This window comes from Mauremys mutica, chromosome 17 (assembly GCF_020497125.1).
Source record: "Mauremys mutica isolate MM-2020 ecotype Southern chromosome 17, ASM2049712v1, whole genome shotgun sequence".
In the NCBI taxonomy this organism is placed as follows: domain Eukaryota; kingdom Metazoa; phylum Chordata; order Testudines; family Geoemydidae; genus Mauremys; species Mauremys mutica.
The window spans coordinates 21,749,651-21,763,305 of NC_059088.1; the positions used below are offsets into that span (position 1 = coordinate 21,749,651).

General features: G+C 47.2%; 1 protein-coding gene across 3 annotated transcripts in view; it reads right to left on the reverse strand.

Annotated features, from left to right (window-relative positions):
* Positions 1-3,692: 3,692 nt before the first annotated feature.
* The window catches only part of SELENBP1 (selenium binding protein 1), a 57,324-nt gene continuing 47,361 nt past the window's right edge, over positions 3,693-13,655 (reverse strand). For all 3 annotated transcript variants that reach the window (XM_044991996.1, XM_044991993.1, XM_044991994.1), the window contains 6 exons: positions 10,978-11,156; positions 9,376-9,454; positions 7,097-7,218; positions 6,823-6,915; positions 5,993-6,111; positions 3,693-4,844 (listed from right to left, as the gene is read on the reverse strand). In XM_044991996.1, coding sequence (XP_044847931.1) covers positions 4,682-4,844; positions 5,993-6,111; positions 6,823-6,915; positions 7,097-7,218; positions 9,376-9,454; positions 10,978-11,156 — 755 coding nt within the window. In that variant the 3' untranslated portion in view covers positions 3,693-4,681. The remainder of the gene's footprint in view (positions 4,845-5,992; positions 6,112-6,822; positions 6,916-7,096; positions 7,219-9,375; positions 9,455-10,977; positions 11,157-13,655) is intronic.

A 13,655-nucleotide genomic window follows, 5' to 3' on the forward strand; every position in this document is an offset into this window, starting at 1 on the left:
AGAGATTTTGGGGGGAAGCCTAGTTTTATAGAAAGGGTCTCACTCACTCGTGTCAACATCTGATTGGTCCCTGGTTCCCCCTCCCTCCAGGCTCCGAGCTGTTGCCCCCCATGCCGGCAGGATTTGCACACGGCACACGGGGGTATCTGGGCAGAATTAGGTCTCTGCATACAGTACTCTGGAGTTGCTGGGCAGAACTAGCCTGACCTCCAGACGACCGGGCCCAAAAAGAGCGGGAAAATGCATACTACGGAGTTGCTGGGCAGAATCAGGTCTTTGCACACTGCACTAGCCTGACCTTTAGACGGCCCAACAGAAAAAAAAAACAGGAAAGTACACACAGCACTTTAGTGTTGGTGGGCAAGATTAGGTCTCTGCCCTTTCCTATGCAACAAGAACCTGGTCCAAGATGGAGGCTGCCTTGTCCTTTTAACAGGACAAGATGGCCGTGGACCGACAATTGGCCATACAGAGCCATAACTGCATATCAGGGTGCAACATAGGGAACAGGGGAATACCTTCCGAGTAAAGTTTAGGCTCTAAAAAGTGTGTTATGGTTTGTTTCCAAAAGTCTTACTTTCTGTCACTTGACTCTGTTCTTTGTTAATAAACTTATTCTTGTTTTCACTATGAATACATGTGAGTGCTGTGTGGTAAGCAGCGTGAATTGAATCAGTGGGCGTGTGCCGTTCCTTTGGGAGGAGAGGCTCCAAGAGATCGGTGAGTGTTCAGTGGAACAGGCTGGGTGCTCCGGAGGACTCAGGGGTTGGCATGGGCCTATTGTTGATCTGTACCCAGAGAGCGAAGAAGCTGGGGGTGGGAGCACACTTGGGAGGCAGTGCTTGCATTCCCAGAGGCTGGTGGAGAAGGGGCAGGACATGGGCAGGTCCTAGGAGAAAGGGTGGGGTGGGGCAGGGGTGTTTGGTTTTGTATGATTAGGAAGTTGGCAGACCCATAACCTGGGCACCCTACCTTCAATTCAGCCCTCTCTGTACATCCTGACATTCAGGATGCGTCTAAAACTTGCCAATTCTTCCTGCATCACATCTTTAAGATTTGGCCTTTCCTTGTCATCCACCCCACTGGAGCTCCCGTGCAGGTCCACATCATCCTGCTTTTCAGCCACTGCACCCTCCTCTTCTCCGGGCTGGATGAATCTCATCCTGCCCCCTGCCCATGCATTCAGAATAGGCAGCGCAGATCGCTTTTCTGGCTTGCCCCCCACCCCCTTTCACTGCATCAGCCCTGCTCCGGCTCCCCTTCTCCACCCATCAGACACAAGTGACTTGTCTTTCACGGCCTAGCCCCACCTTCCTCTCCTCTCCTTTATTACTGACAGCAGAGACCATCACAGTTATGTGTCCGCACAGCACTCAGCACCGTGGGGCCATGCTCCGTGACTAGGCTCCCGGAGCACTGTCAGAACACAGCTCATAACTAACTGCCTCCCTGTCCCCTACGTATCACCCACAGGCAAAAGGGAAGTGGTTTCCTCTTGGTAGCGGTGGGCTGAGACTCATGCCAGGCTTCCAGGGGAAGTGGGGATTTCACTGTGTGTTGCTAGCGTAATTGACAAAGAAGCAGCTTGCAGAGCTCCGGCAAGGTTAGGTGACAGTGATTTGGGGAACTGAAAGCAGTAACGGAGTGCAGCCACCACACCTCTGTAACAAAACCAGGGTCAACAGGCTTGGCGTGCCAGTGTTCCAAAGGTTTGTTCTCTGCAGAGGAACGCGTCCAACTCTAAGGGGTTCTTACCCCTTGCTGGCTGCTGCAGAGTCTTCCCAGCCATCACTGACTTGTCCTTGCCTGGCAGAGGATGCTGAAGAGCAATGCTAGGAAGCAGCTGATCACAGCAGGTGACATGCAGACATAGGTTGCCATTTAAAAAGAATGCTCCGTGTCTGGCAATAGTTACCACTGGTGCTCTGAGACACTGCACTCTACCATTAGAGCAGACCTCTGTGGAAATAAGTGGCAAATGCTGACATTTTAAATGGCAGGGGAGTTATTTGCCCTGAGTTAAAATCCATGTGAAAGGCTTTGTTCCCTGTCCCCCCATCCCTGAACATTCCCCACATCAGAACACCGGACTTTGTATTCACTTCAGTTGTAGGTTTCACCTTGGCAGCTTGCTAACCTAGAAGTATGCTTTAGATCTTTTGTTCTTTGAAGTGTTTTCCTTCTGTCACGAGCTCTATCACAGCCCAGGGAGGCAGATCACATCCAGGAGTCCAAGGAAGAACTGAAAAATCATCCAGAAGTCATCACCCCATCAAGAGGCTTGGAGCAAGTGGAACCAAAGCTAGGGGAGTCCAAGAAACACAGAGAGCGTTTGTGCCAAAGGGTGCATGTAGCTCCACCTGTGAGTGCTAGGATGGGAACGTGGGGGAGTTCAGTATTACTGTCTAGGAAGCCCATGGCAAAAGGCTGGAAGAGCAGAAACTAGATCCTGTTTAGATGGAGGATTTAATCCAATTTATACCAGTGTAAATCCAGAGCAACTGTAGAGAGCATATTAAATATCTTATCGAGACCGGGTTCATCTTGACCAAGATTTAAAAGGTGTATTTAGAAGGTTTCAGTTACCCCACTCTAACGCTACACTGCCCTGTCTGTGCTAGACTGATGCGCTAGTTGATCAAGGTGAAGTCCAAATATCCTCTTAACATCAACTTGACCAGCTAACCCGTGTTAAAGGCCATGCTAGAGTGACACAGCGATTTCTACACACGCACCTTTTATCCTAGTCAAGATCAACCCTATGAGAACTGAAAGGATCATGCTGATAATAGTTACAACTAGATTACACTAGATCCTCTGTCTATGGGACCTATATGGCCCCCAATACTGTACTATATGAGTACTTCACAATCATTAGTGTATTCATCCTGCCAGCCTTAGTGCATGGACCCAGGGGTAGCTGATAATCTCACAGTGCCATTAGGAGGCCATGCAGAGGTACAGCCAGGGAGCTGTGAAGAGTAGGTGCTGCAGGAAGTACCGCCCATGAGACCCAAAGTGACAGTACACTGTGGCCCTCTGATTGGCCAACTCTCCCTACTTAACCACAGGGGTTGCCCCAGAAGGTTGTCTGAGCAGCCACACAGACCTTGGCCTGCTGAAACGCCAGACTTCGCCTCATCCTCTGGTCTCTGACTCCAGCCTGACTCCTGCCTCTCGATTCTAACCTGGTATTACCTCTGATCTCCAGTCTCGGACCCCAGCCATCAACCCTGACTCTTATTTATGGGGCCGCCTGACCTTGCGATTCCTCCAACTCCAGCCTGGCAACTCCTATCCCCGGTGGGCAGACCTCAGCCCAGCTGTGACTGCTAGGCAAGACTGCCTATGCCCTGGTCCCCTACTCTCACAGTGGTATGGCAAGGTGCCATTATCCTCATTTTACTGATCAGGAACTGAGAACATAGTTACTAGACAAATGCTACGTTTCAGTGACTTCGACTGCAGTAACACAAATATACTTTGTTTTCTGGGAACAGGAAGACCTTGTACCAGCTGGTTTCCGGATTTTTGGTTTTTTTTAAGTGATTTTGGAAAGTCTCCCCCGTAAGAGATTTCAGGCACACAGGTCTTCTTGATTTTCAGACACATGATTCACGAATCACCATCTTACATTTTTCTGCTCCCTGAAAGACGCGAAAGAGTTAAAAATTATGACATGAAGATTTAGCTGGTGCAAAGAACAATTTTATTATTTGTTTGTTAAAGCAGTTTAAGTGCTGCATTACTGCACAGGAACTGAAATACAATCCAGCTTTAGGAAACAGACACCAATTTGCAGACTACAATCAAATCCTGTTTACATAGTACTGTGCCATAAGGCATTGACTAAGTAATAAGTGTATTAAGCTAAACAGAAACAAGTTCTCTGTTCCAGACTAAGGATGTCTCTACATGCCATTATTCAGTTATTGTGCTTTAAATTTGCACCCTACCTTAATCCATTTAACGTTTGAGCACAGACAAGCCCTAAAGCTTGAATGATTGAAGTTTACAGTAACGAGAAAAAACAGTGTTTAATCCCATCTCTTGTATGGGATTAAAATGGGTAACTCTAGTCATGTCAAAGAGCTGTTGGACCCTTGTGGCAGCTCACAGGCTTGTTGTATTTACTCTTGGCTACAGCTCTGGGCACACAGATCACAGATTCCTTACTGTTAGACCCAGAGACTGGGGTGAAGAAGAATTTAATTCTAAACTTAATTGTATGTGTTCAAAATTGTAGCTCTGCCCTCTCCATTAACTCTACCAATTTAGGAAGTCTAGCAGATGTTAAGGTCTGTAGCATCGTTTCGGAGACACTGGCATGAAGGCAGCTGCCAGAATCCCTCTTTACAGATGATCATCAGGACTCCCCACAACACAGGGAGTTACACACCTTGAAGTTCATGGCCACCAGTGAATAGACAGGCCATCAAGAATAGGAGAGGGTAGAGAAATAAGCGAGACATCATGTTTCATGGCTAAACACACTCACTTGGCTGCCTCAGCCAGAAGTGTGCAAACAGGTGCAGGGCTTCTGTGGCTCAGCACCTATGGAAATCTAGACATCCTTAGTGGATAGAGCCCCAGCAGATCAGACCCACCTATGCCTTTTTCACACCTATAGTTAGGATGAGAGAGAGAGAGAGAGAGAGAGAGAGGCACCCACACACAACAGTTAGATCCAGATATCAGAGCTGCAGTCTCCACCAGGGTAGCGGATCTCATGAGCAAGGACGGGTCCATCAGGTTCTTTCCCAAAATCTACTAGGAAGTTTTTATTCACCTTCAGTCCACCTTTCTCAGTGTTCACATCAACCTGTAGCATGACAGAGCCTTCCCTGAACAAGAAACAAGAAAGCAGACATTGGAGGGAAAGGGGGAGAAAAGAGGCCGTGTCCTGGTTTAAGAGATTCTTACACTTTATTCTTCTCTTCCAGATTTTCTTGTTAACCAAAAGGTCTTTTACAGGGGCGGCTCTAGGATTTCCGCTGCCCCAAGCGGGGCGGGACACCGCGGGGGGGCGCTCTGGCGGTCGCCGGTCCCGCGGCTCCAGTGGACCTCCCGCAGACATGACTGCGGAGGGTTCACTGGTCCCGCGCCTCCGGTGGACCTCCCGCAGGCATGCCTGCGGATGCACCACCGAAGCCATGGGACCAGCGGACCCTCCACAGGCATGTCTGCGGGAGGTCCACCGGAGCCGCCTGCCGCCCTCCCGCGGAACGCCGCCCCAAGTGCGCGCTTGGCGCGCTGGGGTCTGGAGCCGGCCCTGGTCTTTTAGAAGCTCCCAGCTTCAATGTTTGGGCACACCAGTATTCAGGGGTGTTTGGAACCAAAAAATTGTTTTGGTTTGAGACTCAGACGGTACTGCCCACTGTGACAGGCAAAGGCTTCAGGTTCATTATAGTGCAGGTTCACTGCACTACACTGAACCGCCCAACAGAGGCCTGGGGGTCACACTGCTCCACTGAAAACCTTGACACAGAGCTGCCAATGAACCGGAGATGACTACAACTAGATGTGCAGTTATACATTAACTGCAAGTGACTGGAAAGCCACACCACGCCCTCATGTGGTCATGTGGAAAACCATCAGCTTTATGTAATAAAAATGTATTTGCGGGTGGGTGCTTTGAAGGTTTCCTGTAGACTAGGTCATCTTCAAAATACTAGCATCTAATGAATTCTTCCACACCCCCACCATTAGAGGAATGATTTCAATATCAGACATTGTTAAATTCTGCAGCTGCTCAGAGGCTGTTGTGCCTGTTAAGTGTGGGCTGATTCTTACTGGTGTGTGAAACGCTGATATGGGTTAGTAGTGTGCAATGAGTTAATAAAGCCAGTCCTTCTGCACACATCCATGGGCCCTTGGAGATGGTGCAAAAACCACCCACTTCCGCTGCGGGGCTCATGAAAATGGACTTCTGCTGCAGGCACAGCTGCCTATGGCTGGCCCTGGGATTTCCCATCCAAGAAAGGTTTCTTACTTGACAAGGTCTGGGTAAAATTGCTTGTCCCATCCACTGTAGAGGGAAGTGGAGACATATAATCTCTTGCCATCCAAGCTCAGCTGGATCATCTGCGGTCCACCTTGCACCCTCTTCCCCTGGTGTTACAGGAAAACAAGACCTGGGTTTATAAGCTGCTAGTGGCACCACAAGGAAAGAAAAATGCAACAGAAAGGAGTACAGCAGCATGGCAGGTTCTGCTCCTGGGTACTGGCTGGTGAGTCTTGCCCACATGCTCAGGGTTTAGCTGATCGCCATATTTGGGGTCGGGAAGGAATTTTCCTCCAGGGAAGATTGGCAGAGGCCCTGCTCACTTGCTGGAGGATTCTCTGCACCTTGAGGTCTTTAAACCACAATTTGAGGACTTCAGTAACTCAGACATAGGTTAGGGGTTTGTTACAGGAGTGGGTGGGTGAGATTCTGTGGCCTGTGTTGTGCAGGAGGTCAGACTAGATGACCATAATGGTCCCTTCTGACCTTAAGTCTATGAGTACATCTGACAACCAGCATTGCTGAATGCATGGGGTGGTGAACCCCTCCATTTGGGCAAGGAGCAGTTCTAACCAAGACTGACTGCTTGCTTGATACAGGTTCCTGGCTAACCTGTGCCCACACAGACTGGGTTATGCCAGAAAGGGCCTGATTCCACAGCATCCACTCAGGCAAGTCCTATTGTACTTGGATGGGAGTTTTGCCTCAGTAAGATGTGCAGAATCTGGCACTCATATAGGAGCTGGCATGCACCAAGAGACAGCTGCCAATAGAGAAGTATTAATGGAGCAGTGGGGAAAATACCTAGCATTGCGCACCTTGATCACAAAAGGCTCTGGCTGACAGTTCAGCTCTTGGTCTTCCACCACAACGACTGGCCCATCTCTTGGAATCTTGCCTCCCAGGAACACCTGTAAGCAAAGATGTCACAAAAATGTCAGGGTGTCCGTGTATGAAAGGAACATGGCCATGAGGGTATGGAATTGACCATCTAACCCCTATGCAAAAGAAAACAGTCCTTTTTTCTCCTAAAGAGATGGGATTCCCCAGCTTCGCAACCTAGTAATAGAAGCCTTTATGACTCTGACTTACCTGTCCCACCAGTTTGGGCTTCCGAGTGTTGGAAATATCATACTGACGAATGTCTCCATGGAACCAGTTGCTGAAATACAGGAACCTGTCATCCAGTGAGATCAGGATGTCGGTAATGAGACCTTGGAGAGGGCAGTCAGAGGTGGAGTCAGGAAACACACAGAGCAGCAGACAATGACAAGGCTCATATGGCCACAGATCCGTCTTTGTTAGAACCCCAGTCCTAGAGCATCAGCGCTGACCCACATCATACAAATCTTGTTCAGATTTGAAACCCAGGCCCAAAGCAAAAGATGGTCTCAGCCATATCATTATATTCACACTGTTTCCTCTCCAGGTCTCTTTTTGGCCCTCATTAATTACCAGGATTCCAGCCAGGATCAACCCACTCCCTGGAGAACACAACTATTGTGAGTTCCTGTTAAAAGACATAGAGACTCCCACATTCTTTCTAGAGACCACTGTCAGTCAAGCTTCAAGCAGCCAACCTGGGAGGAAGAGCCAAACCCTGTCATCTGCATGGTAGTTCACAAGCAGGGCTGAGCAGAAGCCACTCTTCAACCTAGAACGTTCCCGATCAGCAGCTGGTGACAGAATATAGCACACTACATATGGGCCCAGACCAGAGGTACTATGTTGGAGAATCCAAACCCAACCTGTTCCAGGATCAGCATGTTTAAGCTGCTTTGGGAAGGAATAGGACGCCTTGTGCTACTCTGAATCAAACCTTCAGGCCAAGACAAAAATGATGCAACCAGTTTGTCATGGACAAGAGAGTTGGGCCCAGCCTCATCTGTGACTGACTGGCTCCCTTTCCATCTGATCCTGGTCAGCTAGAGATCATGTGGCTGTTTAATTACTGTGCCCAGCTGGGAGTGGGTCCTGGGTTGCCTACAAAGAGTGAGAGCTCTGCTAGGGAGAGAAGCTGCAGAAGGGTTCTTGGCTGCTCTGGGAGGTGCTGGAGAAAAGTAACTTCCAGATAAATGGCCTGGAGGAGGGCTGAAGAAGGACAAGAGGAGATGGCCTCCAGTAGTAGGTCCTGAAGCAGGAGGAACAGAGAGAAAAAAGGGGGAAGCCCCTGGGAGCTGTAGCCCAGGATGGGCTGAGGAATGGTTTTGTTTTGAGGTTTTGCTTAAGTTTTATGTAAGGAGAATCAAATTGTGCCTGGAAAAGACTCAATGTGGCAGTGAGTCCTTCATGGGCTGGGGAGACATGCCGGCAGCGTACTGCTCCCAGCTGCTCCTTTACAGCCACAATTTCCACCATTGGAGGCGGGGGAGGGAGAGAAAACTGCAAGAGGTGATGTTATGGTCATTAAATTGGAGAGGTGGGAGAATCGGAGGCATGGATTTAAAGGAAAGGGTCCAACTGGAAAATGGGCTCTCCCCTGACCAACCAATGACTGGGATCTCAATTGAGAGGCCCTCAAGTCCCTTTGGATGCAGAAATGGGTCTCTCAAATACAGGGACCATTTGGCATTCACCAGCCCATAAATCTGCTCCAGGGGAACCAGCTACTTGAGGGAGAATGTGATAACTATTGTGTAAGGGTGATGAAAAGAGGCAGATACATGGTGTCACAGGTGCTGACATTCCAAAGTGCCAGGGGGTGCTCAACCCCCGGCTCTGCCCCAGGTCCCGCCCCCACTCCACCTCTTCCCCCAAGATCCCAGCCCTGCCTCTTCCCACCCCTTCCCGCCCCCTCCCCCGAGCGTGCTGTGTCCTCACTCCTCCCTCTACCCCCCACAGCCTCCAGCATCCTGTGAAACAGCTGACTGCGGCATGTGGGAGGCACAGGGAAGGAAGGGGAGGCGCTGATCTGTGGGGCCAGCCAGTGGGCAGGAGGTGCTGGGGGAGTGCTGATAGGGGGACTACCAGTGGGTGCTGAGCACCCATCATTTTTTTGCCCCGGGGGTGCTCCAGCCCCAGAGCATCCATGGAGTCAGTGCCTATGCATGGTATCCAAAGGGCACTGCAAAAGAATCTTCCATAGGAAGAGACACTGGCCACCTCCTTAGAGCGTCAGTCAAGATGATCCAGATTCCCACTCATAACATACATTGGGAGATCTTAATACAAATAGGTATGCAATTGGCAATTCTAAGCCATTCCCTCTTCAGAAGGACACTTGCATCTCTTTGAAGGTGTGCCAAAGTCCTTGTATAACTGATAAGCTTCTCCATATGTTTCATGCAAAAAGCGTTTGTCATTCAATGACAAGATGCTCAGCCCAGCTGCAGAGCATGAGGAGGAAAATTTTGAAATGTGCTTACACTAACCTGGCATGTCAGGAAAAAGCCAACCGTTCACCTTCTTGCTGGGGACTTGAACCACCTTCTCCGCTGCCCAATTTCCATTCTGTACAAGAGTAAACATAATATTCCCTTGCGGTAAGTCAGCAAGAACCCAATTATACATGACAGAGGCAGAATAAGCATGTGCTGGTGTGTACCTAGCATATACAAAGGTACTGCAAATAAATGTTAACAATTGATGTGAATAGTAAATAGGTGACTAGTTAGAAACACAGAGTTAATGATTACGGTATATATCTGTCAATACTAAAAATAGAAGCATTGTTCATTGGACCTCAACAATAGCCTAGGTTTTGGAGCATAGCCATGGAGTTATGTCTACACTACAGATGCTACGGTGATATAGCTACAGCACTGCAACTGTGCTGCTGCACTGTAGACACTGTAGTTAATCACTTCACTCCTCTGAGAGGCAGTAGCTAGGTTGATGGAAGAATCAGTTGACCTAGCCGTGTCTACACCAGGGCTTAGGTCAACTTAAAACTAAGTCTCTCAGAGGTCTGAATGTTTCACATCCTATACAATGTAGCTAAGTCAACCTAACTGTTAGGTATAGGCCAGGGACAGGGGGATATATACATGATGGGTTAGGAGGCTTTGTGCAGTCTATGGAACTGGGGCTATATCTCCCCAACATAAGGCTTGCAGAACCCTTTAGCACAGGCCATAAAGAACATGGCAGGGAAAATACAGTAGCCACTGAGCAGTTAGTTCACCACAAAGAGCCTAGATAATTATACACGCATATAGAAAAAACAGTTTAATTCCTTTTAAGCTGTTCTCTAGGTCCATCTTAAGACGTAAAATGAATGTCCCTTATATGAACTCCATCCTGTATTTAGCTGTGACACAGTACTTTTCCCAGACCTGAAGAAGAATTCTGGGTAAGCTTGAAAACGTGTCTCTTCCACCAACAGAAGTTGTTCCAGTACAAGATATTACCTCACCCAGCTTGTCACCTCAAATTAACTCCACGAACAAGAACACTATTGTAAGAACATGTTGTTTGGCAAGACCTCTCCAAGCCACCCAGTTCTCAAGAGCCAAAAAGTTAATTTTAAAGTGGCTAGTGGTTGAGGGCACATTATTTCACATGGCGATATTGACTCTTGTTGGGTTCTCAGTATAGCAAGTTTGGGATTTATTAACTATCTTTTAGTTTCCAAATGCCCACTGGCATGTAAAGGCTGTGGCAGGGCTCAGTGGACACTGAGAATTTGTACAATGCAAGTGAAACTCAGCCAAAAGACAGAGAACATTAGGAGCTTGTGAGAGCTCCCAATATAAGTTGACATTGGCCTATTGATTTCCTTAGGGAACAAGTAGTATTTTCCTGGGCCTTCTAGAGCAAAGATTTGGCTCCTATCCAGGGCCTTTCTGGGAGGTGTGCTGTTTCATAGAGCCATACAGCTTGGTCAACCTGGATGCAACACAAAAAACAGATGCTGCCCAAATCTATCCTAACTGAATTCCATTGTCTAAGTGACCCATTGTCCAAGTGGCTTTCTGAAACATGCTCACGTTGAACCTTGCATTCTGTCACACGGCAGCTGCTAGAGTGCTTACCCCCGTCTTGTAGAAGCGATGGATTGCACTACTCAGAGCACAGCCAACATATCCCTCTGCTGCATCGGGATTGTGGAGGAATCTGATTTCCAGAGGGATGGAGTCTTCCCCCAGGTCAATTGATTGAGTGAAGACATGAGTGGTCCAGTCCCACACGTTAATGTGACGGCCATAGCTCCCTGAGAGATCAAGGTAAACAAAAATAAAGTCAGGAGAGTTGATTTTAGAATTGGAGAACAACCAATTCCAAGAGTGAAGACAGATAACTAAACAATTAAATGCCTCTGGCAAGGAGAGTTATTGCAGCTGCAGCCTATACTAGACTGATACATTAGAAGCAAGAGGAAGACCCAGGACAGGCCCATTACTCAATGACGGGGAAAAAACAATAACAGAAAATGTGGAAATGGCAGCTAAATGACTTTTTTGCTTCAGTTTTTACCAAAACTGTGGCAACTGGACATCTAACATACTGAATGCTAGTGAAAATGAAGTTAACATCAGAAGGTAAAATAGAGAAAGAACAAATTAAAAATTACTTAGACAAATTAGATGTCTTCAAGTCACCAGGGCCTGATGAAATACATCCTAGGATACTCAAGGAGCCGACTGAGGAGATAAATGAGGCATTAGCGATTATCTTCGAAAAGTCATGGAAGACGGAAGAGATTCCTGAGGACTGGAAAAGGGCAAATATAGTGCCCATCTATAAAAAGGGGAATAAGGACAACCCAGGGATTTACAGACCAGTCAGCTTAACTTCAGTACCCGAAAGATAACGGAGCAAATAATTAAGCAATCAATTTGCAAATACCTAGAAGATAATAAGGGGATAAGTAACAGTCAGCATGGATTTGTCAAGAACAAATTATGTCAAGCCAACCTAAAAGCTTTCTGTGACAGGGTAACAAGCCTTGCAAATAGGGGGGGAAGTGGTAGATGTGCTATATCTTGACTTTAGTAAGGCTTTTGATACAGTCTTGCATGACTGTCTCATAAACAAACTAGGGAAAATACAACTTAGATGAAGCTACTATAAAGTGGGTGCATAACTGGTTGGAAAACCGTTCCCACAGAGTAGTTATCTGTGGTTCACAGTCAAGCTGGAAGGGATATCAAGTCGGGTCCTGAAGAGATGGGTTCTGGGTCCAATTCTGTTCAATATCTTCATCAATGATTTAGATAATGGCATAGAGTGTACACTTATAAAGTTTGTGGATGATACCAAGCTGGGAGGGGTTGCAAATGCTTTGGAGGATAGGATTAAAATTCAAAATGATCTGGACAAACTGGAGAAATGGTCTGAAGTAAACAGAATGAAATTCAATAAGGACAAATGCAAAGTACTCCACTTAGGGAGGAACAATCAATTGCACACATACAAATTGGGAAATGACTGCCGAAGAAGGAGTACTGTGGAAAGAGATCTGGGGATCATAGTGGACCACAAACTTAATATTGTATGAGTCAACAGTGTAACACTGTTGCAAAAAAAGCAAACATCATTCTGGGATGTATTAGCAGGACTGTTGTAAGCAAAACACAATAAAAGTAATTCTTCCGCTCTACTCTGCGCTAATAAAGTTTCAACTGGATTACTGTGTCCATTTCTGGGCGCCACATTTCAGGAAAGATGTGGACAAAGTTCAGAGAAAAGCAACAAAAATAATTAAAGGTCTAGAAAGCATGATCTGTGAGAAAAGATTTAAAACATTGGGTTTGTTTAGTCTGGAGAAGAGAAGACTGAGGGGGGACATGATAGCAGTTTTCAAGTACATAAAAGGTTGTTACTGTTAGGAGGGAGACAAATTGTTCTTGTTAACCTCTGAGGATAAGACAAGAAGCAATGGGCTTAAATTGCAGCAAGGACGGTTTAGGATGGACATTAGGAAAAACTTCCTGTCAGGGTGGTTAAGCACTGGAATAAATTGCCTACGGACGCTGTGGAATCTCCATCACTGGAGATTTTTAAGAGCAGAATAGACAAACATCTGTCAAGGATGGTCTAGATAATACTTAGTCCTGCCTTGAGTGCAGGGGACTGGACTAGAAGACCTCTTGAGGTCCCTTCCAGTCCTACGATTTTATGAAAGGTTTCAAGGGTTTTAATAGCACAGCAAATGGACCTTTGCTCTTAACTATATAACCATGCCAAAAATCTTCACCCATTTAAAAATCGTCACAGATGAGGGGTCCGGCATCAGATTGTGGGATTCTTGTCACAACACCACCTTGGCCCGTGTGGCGTAGAAAACAGAGAAAGACTGAGTTTGACGGGAGACCGGAGGACAGAGGGTCTCAATCCATTGATCCTTCAGGTCTGAACACCCCAGGTTAGCTGTATATGGGTCTTTTCAAACGCAGTACGAGTGGCCTCCAACATTTTGGGTATGTGACTATCTTCCACGGAGGTGATAGAGAAGAACAAGATGACCTTCTGAGGGGAGGTCAGACTAAACTGAGATGCCCTTTCCTCCTCACAGCTGACTTCTGACACTGAGTAAAGCTCCATAGCAGCCCTTGTGGCCAGTCTAGTTCATATGTGCCCAAGGTTTTGCTGAACTTCTGATGTCACCAGCTAGAACTATTAAAGAACACTAAGAGTAGGTTTGGCCTGCCTTGTTTGGGGTCATATACATTGTGATCTTTAACGACTGGTATAAACTAGCTCTGCAGAC